This window comes from Caretta caretta, chromosome 4, assembly GCF_965140235.1.
Source record: "Caretta caretta isolate rCarCar2 chromosome 4, rCarCar1.hap1, whole genome shotgun sequence".
NCBI lineage: Eukaryota > Metazoa > Chordata > Testudines > Cheloniidae > Caretta > Caretta caretta.
This window is the reverse complement of record NC_134209.1, coordinates 27,729,375-27,751,262: the sequence shown is the minus strand read 5'-3', so window position 1 is coordinate 27,751,262 and position 21,888 is coordinate 27,729,375. Positions and strand designations below refer to the sequence as shown.

Genomic DNA, 21,888 nt, shown 5'->3' with positions numbered 1-21,888 from the left:
AATCTAAGAAAAATGGATTATGACCTCATGCAGGCTGCCAGTTTTGGGACCTAAACTCATTAATTATATCCCTCCTAAAGTGAATGCAAATGAAAAAAATCCCACTAGAATTAACAATGAGGTTGGATACTTGTATCCCTATTTTACAAAATATTTCTTACCAATATAAAGTCAGTCCCATATGAGCGTCACCTCCTGCTTTCCACCACTTCTGCTCTGTTGCATCCTTTGTGTCCTGTTGATAGGGCAGCGGGGCTAAATCAGCAGTGCACTTGCCAGCATCAAGCTGTATGTGAAAGGGTTTATGACCCTCCATGTTTTCTAATAGAAATAGCAATGAGATTTTGGTGCCACTTGTTTAAGCTTGTTACCATTGCCTGTCATCTAGGAGCAGATGTTTATTCAGGTTGCACTTTGATCTGGGGATAGCACATTTACATTGCTCAGTGATACATAAAATACAAGAAACAAATCCTGAAGGAACAAACTTACAACTAATGTCTACAGATAAACTAACAAAACCTCCCCTCACCGTCCTAAAATAGCTCATTTTTGCTGATTGGCTTTTTAATCTTTCAGTGGGTTGTACTGAATACGCAGAAGCATCTTCTGAGTATGCTGGTCTTCCTGAAAAATGGGAAAGTCTCTGGGTGTTTGCGCAGCAGGCATTTATCAAGAAGGCTGGGGCAGGGTGATAGTAAGTCTCTTGCCAGAACTAGCTTTTTGTGTAGGGCACCATGATGTCAGAGTAGTGCAGAGAAGATTGAGCTAAAACTCAGCTCTGGGAGTAAGGAATCATCAGTGAAACATATTGAAGATGTCAATGTAAATTTAACTTTTCAAGGTATATTTAGACATGAGGTTTATTTGGAAAACTCCCAAAAGCAATGTGCTTGCTTTTAAGGTGGTTTTCCTCTGACTATTTCCTTGCCCATTAAACATAATCTAAATAATATTGGTGTCACTCCCTGTTAAACATGGTCTAAATAATATAGTGTCGCTCCAATGATATCAAGGTAACTTTCCCTTTGAGGTGGTGTCAAGGTGCATTGGCATTCTGTTAGCATCCATGATATGGAAAGAAACCTTTTGCTTGTGAGGCTGTCACAAACAAACATGCAAGTAATTAGGGTGACCTTGTGTCTCTTGTTTACAGGTAGGGTTCTTTCACAGACTACTCCGGGAACGCCACCGAAGACCATAACCATCTCTGAGAGTGGAGTTATTGGGCCTTCTTTAAGTTCTACAACGCAACAGACACCTAATAAAATAGCTATCTCCCCGCTGAAGTCCCCTAATAAGGTAAAACACCTTGCCTTTTGCGTAAGTGTGTTGTGTATGTATGCAGTGCACTGAAGAAGCTCTGGTAGTGTGCAATTGTTTACTGCAGAATGAATTTAATCAGCTTCTTCATTTTGCTCGGCAGTTGACAGTGGTGTCGGTGGCCTCGCAGCCTCCGAACTCCCCTCAGAAGACGGTGGGTGTTCCTCTGAATGTAGCTTTAGGACAGCAGATCCTCACAGTGCAGCAGTCAGCACCCTCTTCCCCTGGCAAGGCCATAGTCAACCATACGACTGCTCAGGTATATATTGGCTTTCCTTGTACTGTACAGTTTTATCTTCCATGAGTCAGCTGCAATTTCCACTCTCTGTCTGAGAGCACTCAGCTGTCACAGGGTGTTCTTGTTTATGGGGACTGCCAGACACCAGAAGCATCACCTGTGGAGCGAGCAGTCTTACTACCCAAGAGCCAAAATGAATGCTATTAAATCTGAGATCACTAAGCATGCAGAGGGAAGCCAGGCAGTTAGACAGTGACTTATCAAAGCTGGGGAATTGAATGGTCCATCAGCTGCTTTTTAAATAAGAGAAGAACAGAAGCTAAATCTATAAATATGTAAATAGGACTTTAAACTTGTTTTACTGATTAGCTGTAGAAAGCATCTCTCTCTTTTTGGTTTGACTGCATTACATTTGCTTTAGGCTATTTTCCTGCCTCTTAGAACTGCACAAATGTGGCATTATTTTGTCTCATCAGAATGATAGAAACTGAAATATGGCTAAATAAAAGTAAGAACGGCAGTTACTAGGAGGTGCTGCAAATCATTTTCTGTTTGGAGGCACTTACGTGGCACCTTCACTAGATGCTTGGGTTTAAGGAAGAGTTCAGAATGTAGGGCTTGAATCTCAGGGGTTTTGCAAACCTCCTGGGAGATGGTGGGCACTCTGCTTTCCACAAATCAAGCCCTAATCTGTAAGGCTGTTCCATTTCTTTATACAGAATTGTTTCTTCTTTCAAACTGTGGTGTCTTCCACAAGTACAGAAGTCTTGGAGCAGGCCAAACCAGTGACAGTGAACTCAGGATTTTCAGGCTGTTGAATACAATGTGTTAGCAAAGGCTGTTTTTGAAAACCCGACACTTCTTCCACATTTTGTTGTGAGTGGAAAAGGAGTAATGTGTTCAGAATCAGCTGAAAATCAGCTGAAGAAGATGCAGAGTGAGCCCGTTTGATCCGTTTGGGGAATGGAGGTTTTCCCTCATAACTTTGCAAACTGATTCAGTGCCTATTGCGTATCTTCTCTGTTTAATTTTTCTTTTATTTTACTTGGTATTAACACACTATCAAGTTGCCCCACTACAAGTCCTGATTGTACAGCTGCTTCACACATGAACTCCTGTAGAAATCAATGGGAGTTCTGCGCCCAAAGAGTCTGCAGAATTGGGCCTATAGTGAGGATTAAAACTCATACCAAGTTTTAGGCTGTGTATTGCAGGAGCCTGTAGCTTCAGTACACAGCACTTCTGCCAAAACTCACTTATTTATCTCTGTAGATATTTGTTACTCTCATCTTTGTGCTACTTGAGCTTTATTAGGCAGATGTTATTATCTGGTTTGCATCTTATTTTATTAAGGACTGGAAAGAAGCCTGGATTGTGGTTGAGTAAATTGAATTTTAGCAGCAGAATACCTTGATCAATTTGTGTAAGTAATAAGGGACAAACACACACAAGTAAGGAAAGAGTTAAGGCTGCTACTCTGTTTTCACTGAGAACACTTGGTCAAAATACAGCAGGTCTCTCGTTTTGGCATATTATGTTCCACACATATTGTAATCCTCGAGTACCTGGGAACAATGGACATGGAGCCTTGATCTCAAAGGCACTCATGAAACTAGTGCAAAAGCTGATTTAAAACCAGAACTGGAATCTAACATCTAGTGAAATCAAACTCTTAATCTTTTTTGCTTCATCCAGCATCCAGTCCCATGCCCTTTTTAGGATGAACAAATATTTCACTCACAAAAGGAATCAGAGCTGAAAATGGAGAAAGCTGTCCACAGTTTGTGCTTGCAGAGTATGCTGTAGAAAAGAATCGAGTATCTCCCCAAACTGCTATACATTTGCCAGATGATAGTCTGTTGTACTATATATGGTAATAAGGGATTTCCAAACAGCATCTCTTTGTCTGATTGCTCCAAAAGCTAGAGATAATACAAGCTTCTGATGCATAATAGGTTTCCGAGTGGTAGCCATGTTAGTCTGTATCAGCAAATGAAGAAGTGGGTTTTAGGCCACAAAAGCTTATGCCCAAATAAATGTATTCGTCTCTAAGGTGCCACAAGGACTCCTCGTCGTTTTTGCTGATGCATAATAGAGACTTTATTCTTTTGGACGTCTGGAACGAACACTGGGTGGCTCAATTGTCTATCTTTAGAGCTGGCTGTTGGCTTGTAGTGTGGTATAACAAGACATCACTAACACCTCTGTTAGGTGGTTTCCTCTTCCTTTCATTTTTTCTCTTTTAAATTTCATCTCAGACACTCCATAATTATCCTTATAGTACGAAGCACCATGCAGTGCTGAAGATAAACAGGAAGATGGGACAACACAACCCCAATAAACATTCTAGCTCAGCTTAAAAAAAATTGTTTCTTTTGGTGAACCAGTTCTGTCTCAAGGTTATCTCACTACCAAGAGTGGCCAGTGTGTCTGACCAGGTTAAGAAAGACAAGGTGGGTGAGAATGTCTTTTATTGGACCAGGTTCTGTTGGTGAGAGAGACAAGCTTTTGAGCTACACAAACTCTTCTTCAGGTCTGGGCAAGGTACTTAGACTGTCACAGCTAAATACAAGATGAAACAAATTGTTTAAGTCATTAACACATTCTAAGAGGTTTCAGAGTAACAGCCGTGTTAGTCTGTATTTGCAAAAAGAAAAGGAGTACGTGTGGCACCTTAGAGACTAATCAATTTATTTGAGCATGAGCTTTCGTGAGCTACAGCTCACTTCATCACATTTATCAGGATGAAGTGAGCTGTAGCTCACGAAAGCTCATGCTCAAATAAATTGGTTAGTCTCTAAGGTGCCACAAGTACTCCTTTTCTTTTTACATTCTAAGAGGTCATTCAAGGTGAAGTGGCCCATAAACATCTCTGCAGTCATAGGACAAAAAAGGTGGTTTAGGGGGTTACAAATCATTGTAAATCTGTAAGCCACTGACCCCTGCTTTTCCATCCTGTGACTGCAGAGGTGTTAACTGGCCACTTCACTTTGAATGCTCCCTTAAAATATGTTAACTACTTCTTCTTAGAGTATGTGCAATGTGCCTCCTCTGGCACATGACCAGGATTCATCACCGAATTTGGTCTGCTGGTTGGATCATTAGCTGCCCAGACCCAGACCAGGTACTGACTTGGAGCACAACATGAATGCTGATCCATGCTCCCCTGTTAATTACTTATGCTAAACAAACTGTTCCACCTTGTATTTAGTTGTGACACACTGAGTACCTTTTCCAATAAGAACTCTGTGTAGCTTGAAAGCTTGTCTCTCTCGTCAAGAGAAATTGGTCCAGGAAAAGATATTCCCTCACCCATCTAGTCTCTCTAATATTCTGGGACCAACACGGCCACAACAACACTGCAAACAGGTTAAGAAAGACAGCCTCTTCAGCGCAGCCTAGTGGCTATATATTCCAATAGCACAGTTCATCAGAGGAAAACCTAGTGTGGCAATGATTGCTTTGCCCAAGATGAACCAAAATATTCACAAATAGCTATGGTTACATGCTTCTTCCAAATACCATGCCTAATAAAGCTGTTACTGAAGCATGAGCTAAGGGCTCAAATCTTTCTCTTCAAGGACTCGTTGGTGCTTTTTCTATATTCTCTTCAGGAAGGACTGTGGTTTTTGTGTCAGACTAAGACATCCGTTTATAGACTGTCCTCCAAAGACTTTGTTTCACACTATATGTTGATTGTATAGTGTAGGCGTGGGCTTTTTTATGTTGGAGGGATTGTTGTGGTTTTGCCACAGGGTGCATGTTCTGGCATTGTCTGGTGGGTCACAATTCCCAGCAAAACTTATGAAGTGTGATATTAGGTATATTGGATGTTATGCTGGCTCTTTCTAGGAAAGGAACTTCCTTCGGGTCTCATCAGGAGTCAAAATATTAACTTAGTCTTTTATCGCCGGAAAAAACCTTCTTATTGCAGGAAAACCAGCCCCTTCTGAAAATAGCCATGCATCTGTGCAATGTAAAAATGTGACTTCTAGGCACGTAATGGAACATTTTTGTTTAGCTCTAAAGCAAAATAAATGGGTTTCACATTAAGCGAAGCAGCACAGTTAGATTTCTAAAGGGGTCTCCTTGTATGTAAGAACTGAGTCTTCATTTTTGCTTCTCTTTACTCTGAAAATAGCCTTTTCTTGTTGGTATTTAAATTTGCCAATAAGTCTGTGTTGCTAAAATACGAAACGGCAATATATGCTGAACCTGATGACTTCCACCTCTGCTCAGTTACGTTATTCATTTAGCGGTAAACTTGGTTGCTGACTTGCAGAAAATTGTCTGCTTAGGATCATCCCACATGAGCAATCCCTCACTGTATTTCAGCCTAGCAAAGTTTATGGGCTGCTTATTAAAAAGGACTAGTGTATGGCCATATGTTCTAATTGCCTGACCTCAGAGTATGGATCTTCTGCAGTTGTGTGCTTATGGAAACAAAATGGCTTGACTTTATTAAAGATCATATCATTAACTACATTGAATGTTATTTTGGAGTGACAGTTGAACTCTAATGACTTTCTGTGAATGAGGTATCCGTACAATAAAATTCCAAGATTGTCGCTCTGTCTGTGTGTCCCTTTGAAGCTTGGAATGTCTGAGTCAGTGTGAGGTGATGGAAACAGGTATAAGCATGGCAAGTCTCTCATCCTTACTCAGATTCCTTTCACAACAGTAATAGGTTTGTTAATTTTGTTGCAATTAACATGACGTGAAATCACACTTTATTCAGCCATCTACCTATCATCCCTTTCCAAGGTGTCTTGTAACGGTCCAGAAACATGCTGCACGCAGTGTTGTTGTAGCTGTGTGGGTCCCAGGATATAAGAGATTCAAGGTGGATCACATAATATCTTTTATTGGACCAGCTTCTGTTAGTGAGGGAGACGAGCTTTCCACCTTATATGTAAGCTTATGTGCTGAATACACTTGAGACAGTGAGGGGCTCTTACCGTCAATTGGCAAAGGGTTCATTGTCATGTAACAGCAACTCCTATCAGACCTGAAAACACACTGCACCTAAAGCATTTACTGTCATGGCATTTATCTATAAAGAATGTTATGTAAGGTATCATATGAAAACAATGATATTCATGACCAATGTATTAGAAGTGAAATGTATGTATTAACACTATAGGAGAAATTATGGATATTTCCTGATATTATGCTTTAAGTTAAGTCTGTAACCAAAGAAAAAAACGGGTTTTATTCCAGCCAGGAGGGGAAGATATTTATCTCCCCCTGTCTCTGATGTAAATTAAGCAGGTTTAGCCAAAGACAGTGGGGATTATATTTGCATACTGAGGCAATAGGAAAAGCAAATTAACTGAAGATCAACATAGACAGCTTGACATCTACACCCCAAAGAACAAACAGTGTGGGAGAGAGACTTTGTCAGGAGTTATGCTTCAAAGGATACATTTCAAAGGTGAACTGGCTTGTAAGAAGAGTGGCAAAAGACATTATGTTTATCCTTATTCTGAGGAAACCTCTTGTAGGGTGTAGGTGACTCTTGAAAATCTGGCTCCTGGTATAACTGAATACTAGCAAGCACTCCAGGAAAAGTTTTAGGTGAGAGACTGTTTTCGGTAAGATTAACTTACTAAAGTTAAGTTCTCTTCTTGTAGAAGCATGTTATATTTTTTGTTTTATTTGTAACCACATCTGTTTCTATTAGCTTTGCTTAATATCACTTAATTCTCTGTTCTTTGTCAATAAACTTTATTCTTGGTTTTACTTGTAAGTTCTTCTCAGTGTTGTAATACTAAAGCGTGAATTCTCCGGTGAGCTACTTGGTAATTTCTGTGAGCATCCAGTGACGGGCTGGATATTGCAGAGAAATGCTCTTTCAGGAGGTTTAGGGACTAGGGTGCATAAAGTGTCACCAGCTAGACTTAGGCCTGTGCTACACTGGGGGAGGGTGGGTGGGTTCGAACTAAGATACGCAACTTAGTCGAAGTATCTTAGTTCCACTTACCTGGCCATCTTCACGGCGGCGAGTCGACCGTGGCGACTCCCCTGTTGACTCCATTTACTCCTTCTGCCGAGGTGGAGTACAGGTGTCGATTTGGGGATCGATTTATTGTGTCTAGACAAGACGTGATAAATTGATCCCTGATAGATCGATCATAGTCATAGTAAAAGTTGGCAGCGCTTTGGAGGAGATTGTTTGGTCGTGGGTTCTAGCCCACAGAAGCTTATGCCCAAATACATTTGTTAGTCTCTAAGGTGCCACAAGGACTCTTCGTTGTTTTTGCTGATAGACTAACACGGCTACCACTCTGAAACCTATCTCCCTGTCCGTTTGTTTAGTTCCAACAAGTCTCTTTTGCTAAGGCAGAAGGGTAACAAGGTCACCCATAGTTCTGGGCTCCCTGAGAAACTGTACAATACCAGTGACTCAGCCTGGTCTTGACTGTTTTCTCACTCCATTATGTGTATATTTGATAATATGAATTGTTGTTTAAGGGCTTAAATACACCCTAGATCTCATTCTCAGATCAAATCCTGCTCCCTTTTTAAACCTTTGTTTAATGAACTGTTAATTATTGCTTGGATACAAGCAATCAATGGACCATAATTAAGTCACCTGAATGTTATAACATTCAGGGTCTGATCCAAAGTTCATGAAACAATGAAAGGTTTCCACTGTCTTCCATGAGATTTGGATCATGTCCTTTAAAGAACACACATTACATTTCATATAGTAGCAAAGTCGTTCTCTGACACTGGTCCTCTCTGAAAGGAAGAGAGGAAATTCTCTGCCCACATTGGTCTGTCTATGGAAACAACACCTTAGCTATAGCTATGATTACAGATGACGTTTACTCTGCATTGCTCTTGATAATTAAGGTTACAGCACAAAAAGATTTTAAAAATACCCCAAGAAACAACTTTCTTATAAAATGTATCGAGTGGGTTTATGCTTTCAGTGAAATATAAGTAGATCTGGACTTCGCTTCTGCTCAGAACTGTAGCTGCTGAAAGTTGGAAGATGAGGAGGGAGTAGGCAGCAAGGCTGGAAAAGAAATGGAAATAGCCCATCTAGACAACACAGTTTCATGGCATGAATCAAAATTTTGGCAGTGGGACTGAAGAGAAAAGAGCAGATTTTAGAAATATTATGGAGGAAGAAGGAACAAGTTTTGTAAGAGCCTGGATGCGAGGAGAGGAGGAAAATAAGGGAGTCAAGGTTTGGAGTTTGAGAGATAGGGAGGATGGAAAAGTTGTAAGCAGTGATTGAGGAAGTCAGGTGAGCAGCAAATATGTATATTTAAAATAAACACATGCTCTCTACTCAGTGTGTAGATTGGGAAAAGCCTGAAATAATGAAGTCTCACATGTTCTAAATGTACTGCTGTCCTTGACTGCAATTTCACGTGCATGCTGCCTACCAAATTCCTTTCCTGCTTCCTCTCCCCTTTTTAAAATGCTTTTTGCTCTGGCTTCTGCTAGTGATTTCATGGATTTAAACTTGTTTAACATGTTCTCAGTACTTCCCGTTACTTCCTTTTTGTCCTTAGCCAGCCCACACACAATTGCCCACTGCTTCAAAGCCTCAAGGTTCACAGCCTCAGTTCCATTTCCATTTGGAGGCTGCAGGGTGACATGTAGGCTTCCTGTACTGAGCTGTGGAAGGGGATGCTCTACATATGCAGAGCTGAGTGGTGGAGTGACAGTGCGAGTGTGGGACATCCACTTCCACACGGACTGAAAAATCATAAAATTGATTTTGTTTTTATTCACAGTAATTTGGGGAAAGCTCTTTCTCAAACTGTCTGCTGTAGAGTCTTTGTTTATTTGACATTGGCTCTTGATTGAGGGACAGTTGGTTTTGCTTATATAAATGATTCTGGTTATTTGGGAGTCTGGTATAATGGCTTGAGAATGGGACCGAGCTCCCTTGGCCCTGCTACCGGCTCCCTCTGTGGCCTGGGGACTTAACCTTGCTGTGCCTCAGGTTTTAGTTGATAATAGTGACATGCTTCACAGAGCTACTGGGCAGGTTAATGAATTGTTCATGAGCAAATATAGGGATAGAAATGGTGACACCTCTGTACCACTGTCAAGTAACTTTGTGCTGCCTGTGTTGTTTAACAGGCTGTGAAGTCAGCAGTACAGACCTTCACTGTGGGAGGAGTGAGTACATCTCAATTTAAGACCATAATTCCCTTGGCAACGGCCCCCAATGTTCAGCAGATTCAGGTACCTGGAAGCAAATTCCATTATGTCAGACTTGTTACGGCCACAACAGCCAACAGTTCAACCCAGTCAGCCAGTCAGAATCCTAGTACCAACACACAGCCTCTTCAGCAAGGTCAGTGGTGTCAATTCATACCCTATTTTATTTGTCTAATTTAGTTTATTAAGCACTAACAAATATAACCCCCCCCACACACACACACACACAAAGGGTAAATAACTGTCAAATGATATAAATCTGTGGCCCTGGCCAGACGCGCTAGTTTTGTACCAGGCACCTGGCTTTGAAAGGCTCTGTATCCCATTACCAACTCCAGGATGCATTTGGAAGTGCTCTGATGTTGAACTCATTCGCTAGAGACTGGCTCCTGGGGTGCCTGATATGCTGTTGTTCCCAGGGAAGAATGTCAGCCACTCATCTGCTTGTTGGGGGATTGTTGCAAGTCTGATACCCTGTCCCTGCCTCAGTATGCCCAAATGTGAAATCTGGGCAGTACCATACATGCCACACTGGGATGTTGTGAGGATTAATTAATGTTTGCCCGGCCTGTTGAGATCCTTTGATAGACAGCGATTAGAACTGCAAAGTACCCCTTGTTTTTACCATGCATTTTCTGATGGTGGTGATGGAATGGACAGTAGCAAACAGAAGATTTCATGCCTGTTCTCCCCTGCGCATATTTACAAACCACTGCCACTAATGCCAAGAGGAGCTCTGCACACAGACTGATAAGAACTGTTGATCTTAAATGTGTGCAGTTTGCTAGGTGGCAGTACTGAATATTTAGTAAATACATTGTGTTGGCATAAATTGAAGGAGCCAGGGGAATGAGTTGGTGAGCAAAATTAGGGGAGAAAAGGCTGCCTAGAGAGTCTTGTTTAAGGGGAAAATGTAAGATCCAATTTGACCCTAAATTTAGGTTTTGTTGAAAACAACCTTTGACCAAACTTTAAGACAGTTGTTTTGAACAGTTGCCAGTCGTTTATTTTGAATTGGTCCCATGGGACTGTTCCCATGTATTGTATAAATTCCAATAGAAAATAAAATCCTGTAATGTTTTAGTGCAGACATTGCAGCCTAGTGCTAATACTATGGTAAATTGAAAGTGAAATAGATTAGAGTGAAACTGACTAGTCTGTTTTCAGTTAGTTTTTGCATTTCTTTCTTTCCACTTGGACAACCAGCATAAATAGTGAAGAGTTAAACCAGTTTTAAAATTCCCTTGTTCCTTACAATAACACTGGTTTTAAAAAAAGCTTAGGTTTTTTTGACCTACCAGTATTCTCCCAGGACCTGATCCTGCCAAACACACATTTCTCTTTATGCGCTTGAGTAACCATCATTCATCGGTGCTTCTCATGTGTGTCAGTACTTGACTGGGGCCTAAATGAGAGAGATCTAGAGAATCAGCTGGCAATTGCTTGCAGTACTATGTTTCCTGCAAATAACAGGTTTAGCTCTATTTTCAAAGAGCTTTTGGAAAAAATTGTAATAAAATAATCACTTTATAAATTAAGTCCACTCTCAGTGCACAAGTTAAAATGTAAAAACACATAGAACAGTAAATAAAACTAAAATAAACAGGATGGAACCCAAATAAAATGTCACAAGCATAACCAAAATACATTTAAAAAAGGCAATAAACCCCACCATCTTACACACAAAAATAAGTGTTTATTCTATGTATGTGAAAGTGATAAATTGCTTCAGGATTAAATTCTAGAGACTCTTTATAAATATGTACATATAGTGTGACATGTGATATTGTTTCTTTTAACCAGCTAAGCCAGTGGTGGTGAATGCAACTCCAGTGCGGATGTCTGTCCCAATAGTACCAGCTCAGACTGTCAAACAGGTGAGTTCAACATGAAATCCATATTGTAGTCTCATTTCAGCTGGCAAACAGATGTCAAAATTCTGACTCTGGAGGTAAAATATTATGATTTAAATTGTTCTGCACGGATTCTTATCTTTTTTTAAAATGTACAGTGTAGTTTTCTACAGCGGATAAAGAAAGGTATGGAATACTTGTTGCACCTTAGAGACGAACCAATTTATTTGACAGGTTTCAGAGTAACAGCCGTGTTAGTCTGTATTCGCAAAAAGAAAAGGAGTACTTGTGGCACCTTAGAGACTAACCAATTTATTTGAGCATGAGCTTTCGTGAGCTACAGCTCACTTCATCAGATGCATACCGTGGAAACTGCAGCAGACTTTATATATACACAGAGAATATGAAACAATACCTCCTCCCACCCCACTGTCCTGCTGGTAATAGCTTATCTAAAGTGATCATCAGGTGGGCCATTTCCAGCACAAATCCAGGTTTTCTCACCCTCCACCCCCCCACACAAATTCACTCTCCTGCTGGTGCTAGCCCATCCAAAGTGACAACTCTTTACATAATCAAGTCGGGCTATTTCCTGCACAAATCCAGGTTTTCTCACATCCCCCCCACCCCCATACACACACAAACTCACTCTCCTGCTGGTAATAGCTCATCTAAACTGACCACTCTCCAAGTTTAAATCCAAGTTAAACCAGAACATCGGGGGGGGGGGGGGGTAGGAAAAAACAAGAGGAAACAGGCTACCTTGCATAATGACTTAGCCACTCCCAGTCTCTATTTAAGCCTAAATTAATAGTATCCAATTTGCAAATGAATTCCAATTCAGCAGTTTCTCGCTGGAGTCTGGATTTGAAGTTTTTTTGTTTTAAGATAGCGACCTTCATGTCTGTGATTGCGTGACCAGAGAGATTGAAGTGTTCTCCGACTGGTTTATGAATGTTATAATTCTTGACATCTGATTTGTGTCCATTTATTCTTTTACGTAGAGACTGTCCAGTTTGACCAATGTACATGGCAGAGGGGCATTGCTGGCACATGATGGCATATATCACATTGGTGGATGTGCAGGTGAACGAGCCTCTGATAGTGTGGCTGATGTTATTAGGCCCTGTGATGGTGTCCCCTGAATAGATATGTGGGCACAATTGGCAACGGGCTTTGTTGCAAGGATAAGTTCCTGGGTTAGTGGTTCTGTTGTGTGGTATGTGGTTGTTGGTGAGTATTTGCTTCAGGTTGCGGGGCTGTCTGTAGGCAAGGACTGGCCTGTCTCCCAAGACTTGAGAGTGTAGGGTCATCCTTTAGGATAGGTTGTAGATCCTTAATAATGCGTTGGAGGGGTTTTAGTTGGGGGCTGAAGGTGACGGCTAGTGGCGTTCTGTTATTTTCTTTGTTAGGCCTGTCCTGTAGTAGGTAACTTCTGGGAACTTTTCTGGCTCTATCAATCTGTTTCTTTACTTCTGCAGGTGGGTATTGTAGTTGTAAGAAAGCTTGACAGAGATCTTGTAGGTGTTTGTCTCTGTCTGAGGGGTTGGAGCAAATGCGGTTGTATCGCAGAGCTTGGCTGTAGACGATGGATCGTGTGGTGTGGTCAGGGTGAAAGCTGGAGGCATGCAGGTAGGAATAGCGGTCAGTAGGTTTCCGGTATAGGGTGGTGTTTATGTGGCCATTGTTCATTAGCACTGTAGTGTCCAGGAAGTGGATCTCTTGTGTGGACTGGACCAGGCTGAGGTTGGTGGTGGGATGGAAGTTGTTGAAATCATGGTGGAATTCCTCAAGGGCTTCTTTTCCATGGGTCCAGATGATGAAGATGTCATCAATATAGCGCAAATCCAGACTCCAGCGAGAAACTGCTGAATTGGAATTCATTTGCAAATTGGATACTATTAATTTAGGCTTAAATAGAGACTGGGAGTGGCTAAGTCATTATGCAAGGTAGCCTGTTTCCTCTTGTTTTTTCCTACCCCCCCCCCCCCGATGTTCTGGTTTAACTTGGATTTAAACTTGGAGAGTGGTCAGTTTAGATGAGCTATTACCAGCAGGAGAGTGAGTTTGTGTGTGTATGGGGGTGGGGGGGATGTGAGAAAACCTGGATTTGTGCAGGAAATAGCCCGACTTGATTATGTAAAGAGTTGTCACTTTGGATGGGCTAGCACCAGCAGGAGAGTGAATTTGTGTGGGGGGGTGGAGGGTGAGAAAACCTGGATTTGTGCTGGAAATGGCCCACCTGATGATCACTTTAGATAAGCTATTACCAGCAGGACAGTGGGGTGGGAGGAGGTATTGTTTCATATTCTCTGTGTATATATAAAGTCTGCTGCAGTTTCCACGGTATGCATCTGATGAAGTGAGCTGTAGCTCACGAAAGCTTATGCTCAAATAAATTGGTTAGTCTCTAAAGTGCCACAAGTACTCCTTTTCTTTTTGCAATTTATTTGAGCATGAGCTTTCGTGAGCTACAGCTCACTTCATTGGATTCATACTGTGGAAACTGCAGAAGACATTATGTACACAGAGACCATGAAACAATACCTCCTCCCACGCCACTCTCCTGCTGGTAATAGCTTATCTAAAGTGATCATCAAATTGGGCCATTTCCAGCACAAATCCAGGTTTTCTCACCCTCCGACCCCCCCCACACAAACCCACTCTCCTGCTGGTAATAGCAGTCACTTTGGATGGGCTATTACCAGCAGGAGAGTAAGTTTGTGTGTGCGTGGGGGGGGGGGGGGAAGAAAACCTGGATTTGTGCTGGAAATGGCCCAACTTGATTATCATACACATTGTAAGGAGAGTGATCACTTTAGATAAGCTATTACCAGCAGGAGAGTGGCGTGGGAGGAGGTATTGTTTCATGGTCTCTGTGTACATAATGTCTTCTGCAGTTTCCACAGTATGCATCCGAGGAAGTGAGCTGTAGCTCACGAAAGCTCATGCTCAAATAAACTGGTTAGTCTCTAAGGCGCCACAAGTACTCCTTTTCTTTTTGCGCCTACAGACTAACGCGGCTGCTACTCTGAAAGAAAGGTATGTTGACAATGTCATAAAGATTTCTTCTCTTTCCAGGTGGTGCCCAAACCAATCAACCCAACTTCACAGCTAGTTACTACTAGTCAGCCACAACAGAGACTTATTATGCCAGCTACTCCACTGCCACAGATACAGCCCAACCTCACTAGCCTCCCGCCGGGCACAGTGCTGGCACCAGCCCCCGGCACAGGAAACGTAGGCTATGCAGTTCTTCCAGCTCAATACGTCACTCAGGTACGGTGTTTGCACGGGGCAAAGTGATGAAATTACAGAAGTAATTGTAGAAGGCATCCTGCATTGGTGTTAATGTTCTTGATCCCTTCCTTCAGTGTAGGGCTTCGGCTTGTCCGTTGCCAAAACATAGTCAAGAATCAGAATGAAAAAGAACGGGAATTAAATCCATGATTTTAAGATGTACAGGGATTTTTGTTGGCATGCTGTGTATAATTGGTAGAGACCTTGTTGTACAGTTCTTCCTGGAGTGGCCTGCTTTATGTAGGTAAAAAAGATCTGGTACAACACAGTATTACATGAATGGCAGGAGGGAAATGACGGTACAAGATATTTATTGTTGGTACAAAGAAGCAATGGAAGAAAGACAATAGGCCAGATTTTCTGAAGTGTCCAGCACTCACATTTGGGGCCAGATTTTTAAAAGAGCTCCTCCTATTTTCTGGCATCTGAATGAAGTGGCCAGATTTTCAGAAGTGCTCAGCATCCAAATAGCTCATATTGTTCTCAGAAGGGGAACTGTTGGCTGCCGAGCACTTGGAAAAATGTGGCCACTTCGTCTAGATGCCTAAAATGGAGCGGTTAGAGGCTGAGCTCTCTTGAAAATCTGGCCCAGTGCAGAAAAAATAAATGTACCCTGAGAAAGCAATGAGTAAAAAAAAATACAAAGACAAGCCACCTGCAGGGGATTGTGATGTGTGAGGAATGCTCCTGTAGTGTGTGCTTCTTAGGAGAAGGTCCTGGGTGCCTAGGTCTTGCTACTCATATTTCTTGCACCAAACTCATCGTGGCATGAAACAAGAAAGTATGCAGGTAAATGCTTAACAGTACCACAGTCAAAGGGACTGCAAATCAGCCGTGGTTTCTTATTTTTGTTCAAGTTGATTCTGAATGGATTATGACCTTTCAGGTCGCTTCAGTGACTTGTGTGACTGCTCTGATTCATCCCTTGTAGCACAGGTGCAGTGATCAGGGACCAAGGTCCACTCTGTAAAGAAAGAAAAGAGATCTGATTAAAGGGGTGAGAACCATTTGTAACTCCAAGCTTTCACCTGGTGGGTGCAGGCATTCCTGTAGATAGATAGCTGATATACAAGCTATTGGTAAAGCATTTTAGCATCCATCTGCCTGAAAGTTATTACATAACGTTAGTAGCTTAAAAATAATGCAATCCAAAGGTTTGCAGATAAAATGGACAAAAACATAATGTAAAATAGACCAGGACATTTCTGCTGAATACAGAGTACCCCTTAAACTGCTTAGGTCTTGTGAGTTTGTGAAACTTTGAAACCATTCATAAACATGGATTAGGAGAGTACATGATGCATGTAGCAGTTTCAGAAATGCTTACCAAAAACTGTGTACTTCAAAGCCCGTTGTATGTTCTGTAGCTTCTACAATTTTATACATTTATACTTTGTGTTTTGTTAGCTACAGCAGTCATCATACGTATCTATAGCAAGCAACACTGGTTTTACTGGGACATCTAATATCCAGACCCAAGCAAGGCTACCATTCAATGGGTGAGTATTTTGAAAATAGTTTTAAAAGCTTGCCACAACATCTTCCCAAAATATGGTAGGTGATGTATTTAATTGGGACAGACTATCCTTGTTTGAAGAGTTTTTTAGGAAAAATTAGCAAGGTGGGGTGGGGTGGGAAGGCTGCTGTCTGTGCTATTCTTGTTCTGTGGCTAAATAAAGAACATCTGTTTTTTCTCTGGCTGTCAATCCAGCACCTTTTACCATCACTAAACTTGGTCAAAGTCAAATCTTGGGTTTTTTTTTTTTTCCAAATACCATAGTAGGAGTTTGAACAGAGAGCTGGCCCATGGTTATTTATTATATGTATTGCAGTAGCACATAGGAGCCCTGGTCATGGACTTTCCCTGGAAGTTGATTGGAGCAGCTGAGGGCTGAGCACTTGTGAAAACCCAGCCATTTATGCAGATGCCTGAATATGAATTTGGGAATCTAACTTCAGGCTTTTTTTTTGTTTTTGTTTTAAATCTTGGCTTAGTTCCAAGGTAACACATTGCAAGTGGAAACTTCAAATTGATATGCCTCCCCCTCCTCCCACGCCAGCTTAGAAATTCTACCCTGTTCTGCTGAGCCTGCCTTTTTCTGGAAGTCTTATGATTAAAAGGGTTTGCTGTGATTTAAAAAATACAAAACAAACCAACAAATGTTGTCTGAGCTAATCCTGAACCCCTGCCTGACACCTCCCCCTCCAATAAATGGCTTTGTCTTCAGCTTCTGAGGGTATGTCAGGATCAGAAGGTCACCACATATGGTCAGAATATAGCTGGCCAGATATGATCACTGAAAAATCCTCGCTTTCAGTGGTTGTTAAGGCTGATCTCTGACACAGAATACTCTTTATGTTAAACTAAATGTCAGGGTTCATACGCTGTTTGCCCTTTGCTCAGGTCTCTGTCTGCTTTCCTAGGACAGTCACTTTGTCATTTCATTATCATTTTTAATTCACACATAACTCGGATGAAGGGAGAGACATAGTCTGAATTTATTTCTCCTCTATGGTACTGGATTTGGTTAGATTCACAACAGCGTCACAAAACCCTGCTCCGAGTGTAGATACAATCCTCATGGAGAGTGGTCTTCATTCAGGGTAATGGCTGCAGCACGCTCAGTTGCACTTTCTTCTCATGTGGTCCCCTCCTAGCTTGTCTCCTTTCTTTCTCTTCTTTAAGCATAGCGTGCAGATCGCCTACCTCTTCCTTGATTTTTTACCTACTAATTGTATTTTGTAATCAGTGACATAGATATTTTAAAGCTCACATTGTAGGAGAAACGTCTAGTTTGGCTTATGGGATTTCAGTGGATCAACATTCTGAACTTAAAAAAAGAGAGAAGCCAATAATAAAATGGTTCTTTTTCAGAATTATGCCATCCGAACCTGCAAACCGCCCCAGGAAGCCATGCAATTGTACAAAATCGCTGTGTTTGAAATTGTAAGTGTATTTGGTTTTAAGTATTTTCTCTTTAACAAATATTTTAGTATATTGCCAAAATTAAATAGAAATATTAAAGTAACTCTAAAGTGTGAGTTCTGTATATAAAAAGGGATTCCAATGTAAGGCTCTCAATTCATTCACAAATCATCCTGCCATAAGTGCATATGATAATTAATGAGACAAACTTTAGGCTGTCTATCCTAGCAATTTTCTAAGTTTCTGAATCTTGTGGTTTCACTGGTGATAGTATTATGGGAATGCTGGGGTAGATTGCCCATTGGCATTTCAGCTGGATGACAGAGGTACCAGTGGTCACCTGAACCCTGTCTGCATGAAGGCTTCCACTGTTGCTACCACCACAGGAGTTGCATCCGTGGGAGACTAAGTACAATAGTCTGGTAGACAAAGCCTTAAAATGTCATTTAGTGAAAAAAGAAACTTACCAATGGAAACTTTGAGGCTCCTTACATTCTGTGTGATGTCTCAGAAGCGACCATTGTGATCATCTAGTCTGAGCTCCTGTATATTGCGGGCCACAGAACCTCACCTACCCACTCCTGTAATGGACTCCTAACCTCTGGCTGATTTACTGAAGTCCTCAAACCCTAGTTCAAAGACTTCAAGTTGCAGAGAATTCACCATTTACACTAGTTTAAACCCACAAGTGACCCATGCCCCATTCTGCAAAGAAAGGTGAAAACCCCCAGGGCCTCTGCCAAATTCCTTTATGACCCCAAATATGGTAATCAGTTAGACCCTGAGCATGTGGGCAAGGCCCACCAGCTAGACACCTGGGAAAGAATTCACGGTGGTAACTCAAAGCCCTCCTCATCTAGTGTCCCATCTCCTGCCATTCCATTCTAATGCCTGCATCAGTATCTGGTGTAATTATGTGATAACGTTCAGTTGGGATGATGCCACACTTTCCCACATAGTACAACATCAAGTTGAGGTACTGAAATTACTTTGCAGCTCCCTAATCCTTGGATGACGAAGAGGGCATTCAGAGTGATTGTGCTACTGTTAGAGAAGCTGATATAACAGCCATCTGAGTCCAAATTAGGAAATCTGTCTGGCACCTGCCAATTTTAGGTTATTTTCAATGTAATGCATGTCATGTTCATAATGTGGGCGTGAACATACTTCTGAGCTTAGAAATTTTTCATCACACTAGAACAGAACTAATCATGTATGTTTAGTTTTCCTTCAGATATCTCACAGCCTGCATGATTGTTATTTATAGAGAGCCAAATGTGTGCTAGACATGAGGTTTCCTCCTGGATATCAGCTTTCTGATTCCAAAATGTTCTGTGAAATCTAAAGGGGAGAAAAGATGCTGCTATACTTTGCATTTATATAACACTGTACAGAAATTAACTCAGGCCTAGTCCACCGCATGATTTGCTCAAGGTGCAGCCATCCGTGCCCAGACAGTGCAATGTGGTGTCATCCGCTAATGTAAGCTGGCCAAGCTGCCATTTGCACCAGGGAAACTTTCCCGTTTGCACATGAGTAGTCCTAGCAGTACACCTGTGAGGCAGGTTAGGCACCTAATTCCCATAGGTTTCAATTTATTTATCAGTGAATAAGCTGACCCTTACTCTCTCTGGGCGTCAGATCCCCATTTTAAAGATGGGGGGAATATAGCACTTCCCTACCTCACAGGGATGCTGTAAAGTTTGTGAGGTACTGAGACACTACAGTAACGGAGGTCACAGAAGTACCTAAGATACACAGCTATCCAATCAGCTCCTCCCTTAAGCACCTTTGTGATTTCTTCCTCCCACCCCAATGCGTAGGAAAAATACCTGATATAATCCATACAGCCATATTCCTTCAAATCTATTTAGACTCGCCTCTGCTGCAAAGCCTGCAATACCCTGCCTATTGCTCATGACGAGTCAGCTGATGAGCTGTGACTGCCCCCTTCCTTCCTTTTCCTACTCCCTGACTCTTACTCCAGCCTCCATTCCTGCCATTTCTCACCCTACCCCAATAAAAAAATTAACCAGCAAAAACAACAAAACTTGCCACTACCAAAGCAGTGCTGATCCTTGGCCATGTTACTTGTAGATTATACCCCCATCACTTACCTTAGTTTGGGGTCTGATGCTGTATGTCCTCCGGGCCAGAAATGGTCTCATTCATGTCTATACAATACTTGGCCCAATGGGGTCCCAATCCCAACTGGGGCTTTTAGGAGTTACTGTAATAGAAATGTTTACTGTGGCTACTACCACAGCTAGTGTGATGCCTGCATACCATGTTTGTAAATCCCTTCTGCATCTCCTATTTCAGGTATTGTGATTGTTTTGCAAATGGTGAATTCTGCAATAACTGCAACTGTACCAATTGCTATAACAACCTGGACCATGAAAATGATAGGCAAAAAGCAATAAAGGTAAGGGGTTTTTTGTTTCTCTCCTTTAAGGTTTGCAAAACACATTGTGACATGCTTTTCTATCTATTTCAATGTACGCAAGGCTGCTATTGAAACTGGACAGTTTGCTTCTTGTTTTACATCTCTATAGCTGGGATGAAAGTAGGCCGCCTTTTCCTGTTGGGTTGGGAGGAGAATGTGACTTACTTACTCCAGCACAGTCTTGGGTTTGTCCTTACTGCACTGGTGCTCTAGATCTTGCTCCCTCCATGAACTGTGACACACCTTTTGGATCTGCATTGATAGGCCTGCCTTGATAGAAACCCTGAAGCCTTCAAGCCCAAAATAGGGAAAGGAAAGGAAGGGGAATCAGACCGGCGGCACAGCAAAGGCTGCAACTGCAAACGATCAGGCTGTCTCAAAAACTATTGTGAATGCTATGAGGTAAGATGGGTTTCTTGCCTTGAAGAAATACATCGGCTTTTCTCCTTTCTAAATGTCACTCTTGCCCATTGCACTGTCTGTAATGAAAACTTTTAACTATTTGTAATTTCTCCAGTGCATACTAAGTGTATGAGCCAGCAATGGAGAATAAAATAATATTTTAGGCCAATCATGCTTTCTTTTGTTCTTTTTAGGCAAAAATCATGTGTTCCTCAATATGTAAATGTGTTGGCTGTAAAAACTTTGAAGAAAGCCCAGAACGAAAGACTCTGATGCACTTAGCAGATGCAGCAGAAGTAAGAGTCCAGCAACAGACAGCTGCAAAGACAAAGTTATCCTCCCAAATCTCAGACCTGTTAACTAGGCCAACCCCAGCACTGACTAGTGGAGGGGGGAAGTAAGTGAACACATTCCATTTTCTTGACTTGGCTTTAACACTGGTTTATATCTTGCTACTCTACTAGGGTGGATTTTCGCAAGCTAAGATTACTTCAGTCTTTGACATTTGTATTCATTCTTTAGGTTTTGTTGGCTAATGTTATTTAATATTTGTATTACCATAGCCCTCAGAGCCTTCAATCATACTTGGGGCTCTTTTGAGCGAGGTGCTGTACAAATGCATATTACTCTCTGTCTTCAATAATAGTGAAACCTTTCTGGAATATTTAAGACGTCTAAATTTGCAGTTGAGCTAATTTCATAGTTAATTGTCTCATCCCCGAATGCATCTAAGTGCTGTTGGCTGAAAAGATGTATAGTGCATGGCTGCTGCCTAAACTATTAAAATACGTCCCTTACAGAGAAGAGAATTTATATAACAAGTTTGTCAGTCAAGATACACTGGATCATTATGACATTGAAATGAGTGCAAGTAAAATAAAATTTAAAAAAACAATTACAAGAGACTATATATACGTGTATCTGTGGTACAGAAAAACTGATTTGTGTTACATTGTAGCATTTGAGAAACAGTAATGAAAAACCCGCACCAAAATGTATACAGAGAAGGAGACAGAGTTAAATTTACATGTGTAAACTTGAATTTGCCACACTTCTGTGTCTCTAACCATGTAACTTTAACATTCTCTTAATTCAGTTTTTAGCATCAATACAGGTAAAATCCTAATGTTAAATCCGTAAATTTGCAGTTTTCCTAGAGCTAAAAATTATATGGAAAATTATGCGTTCTCTATCGGTCTTCATGGCATTCTGC

The 21,888-nt window shown here is 41.4% G+C and overlaps 1 protein-coding gene across 5 annotated transcripts in view; it reads left to right on the top strand.

Moving 5' to 3' along the window:
* The window catches only part of LIN54 (lin-54 DREAM MuvB core complex component), a 65,421-nt gene that overhangs the window by 40,456 nt on the left and 3,077 nt on the right, over positions 1–21,888 (top strand). For all 5 annotated transcript variants that reach the window (XM_048847843.2, XM_048847841.2, XM_075127471.1 and 2 more), the window contains exons 4-13: positions 1,157–1,302; positions 1,427–1,582; positions 9,668–9,884; positions 11,552–11,625; positions 14,683–14,880; positions 16,309–16,400; positions 17,777–17,848; positions 20,150–20,252; positions 20,538–20,675; positions 20,870–21,072. In XM_048847843.2, coding sequence (XP_048703800.2) covers positions 1,157–1,302; positions 1,427–1,582; positions 9,668–9,884; positions 11,552–11,625; positions 14,683–14,880; positions 16,309–16,400; positions 17,777–17,848; positions 20,150–20,252; positions 20,538–20,675; positions 20,870–21,072 — 1,399 coding nt within the window. The remainder of the gene's footprint in view (positions 1–1,156; positions 1,303–1,426; positions 1,583–9,667; positions 9,885–11,551; positions 11,626–14,682; positions 14,881–16,308; positions 16,401–17,776; positions 17,849–20,149; positions 20,253–20,537; positions 20,676–20,869; positions 21,073–21,888) is intronic.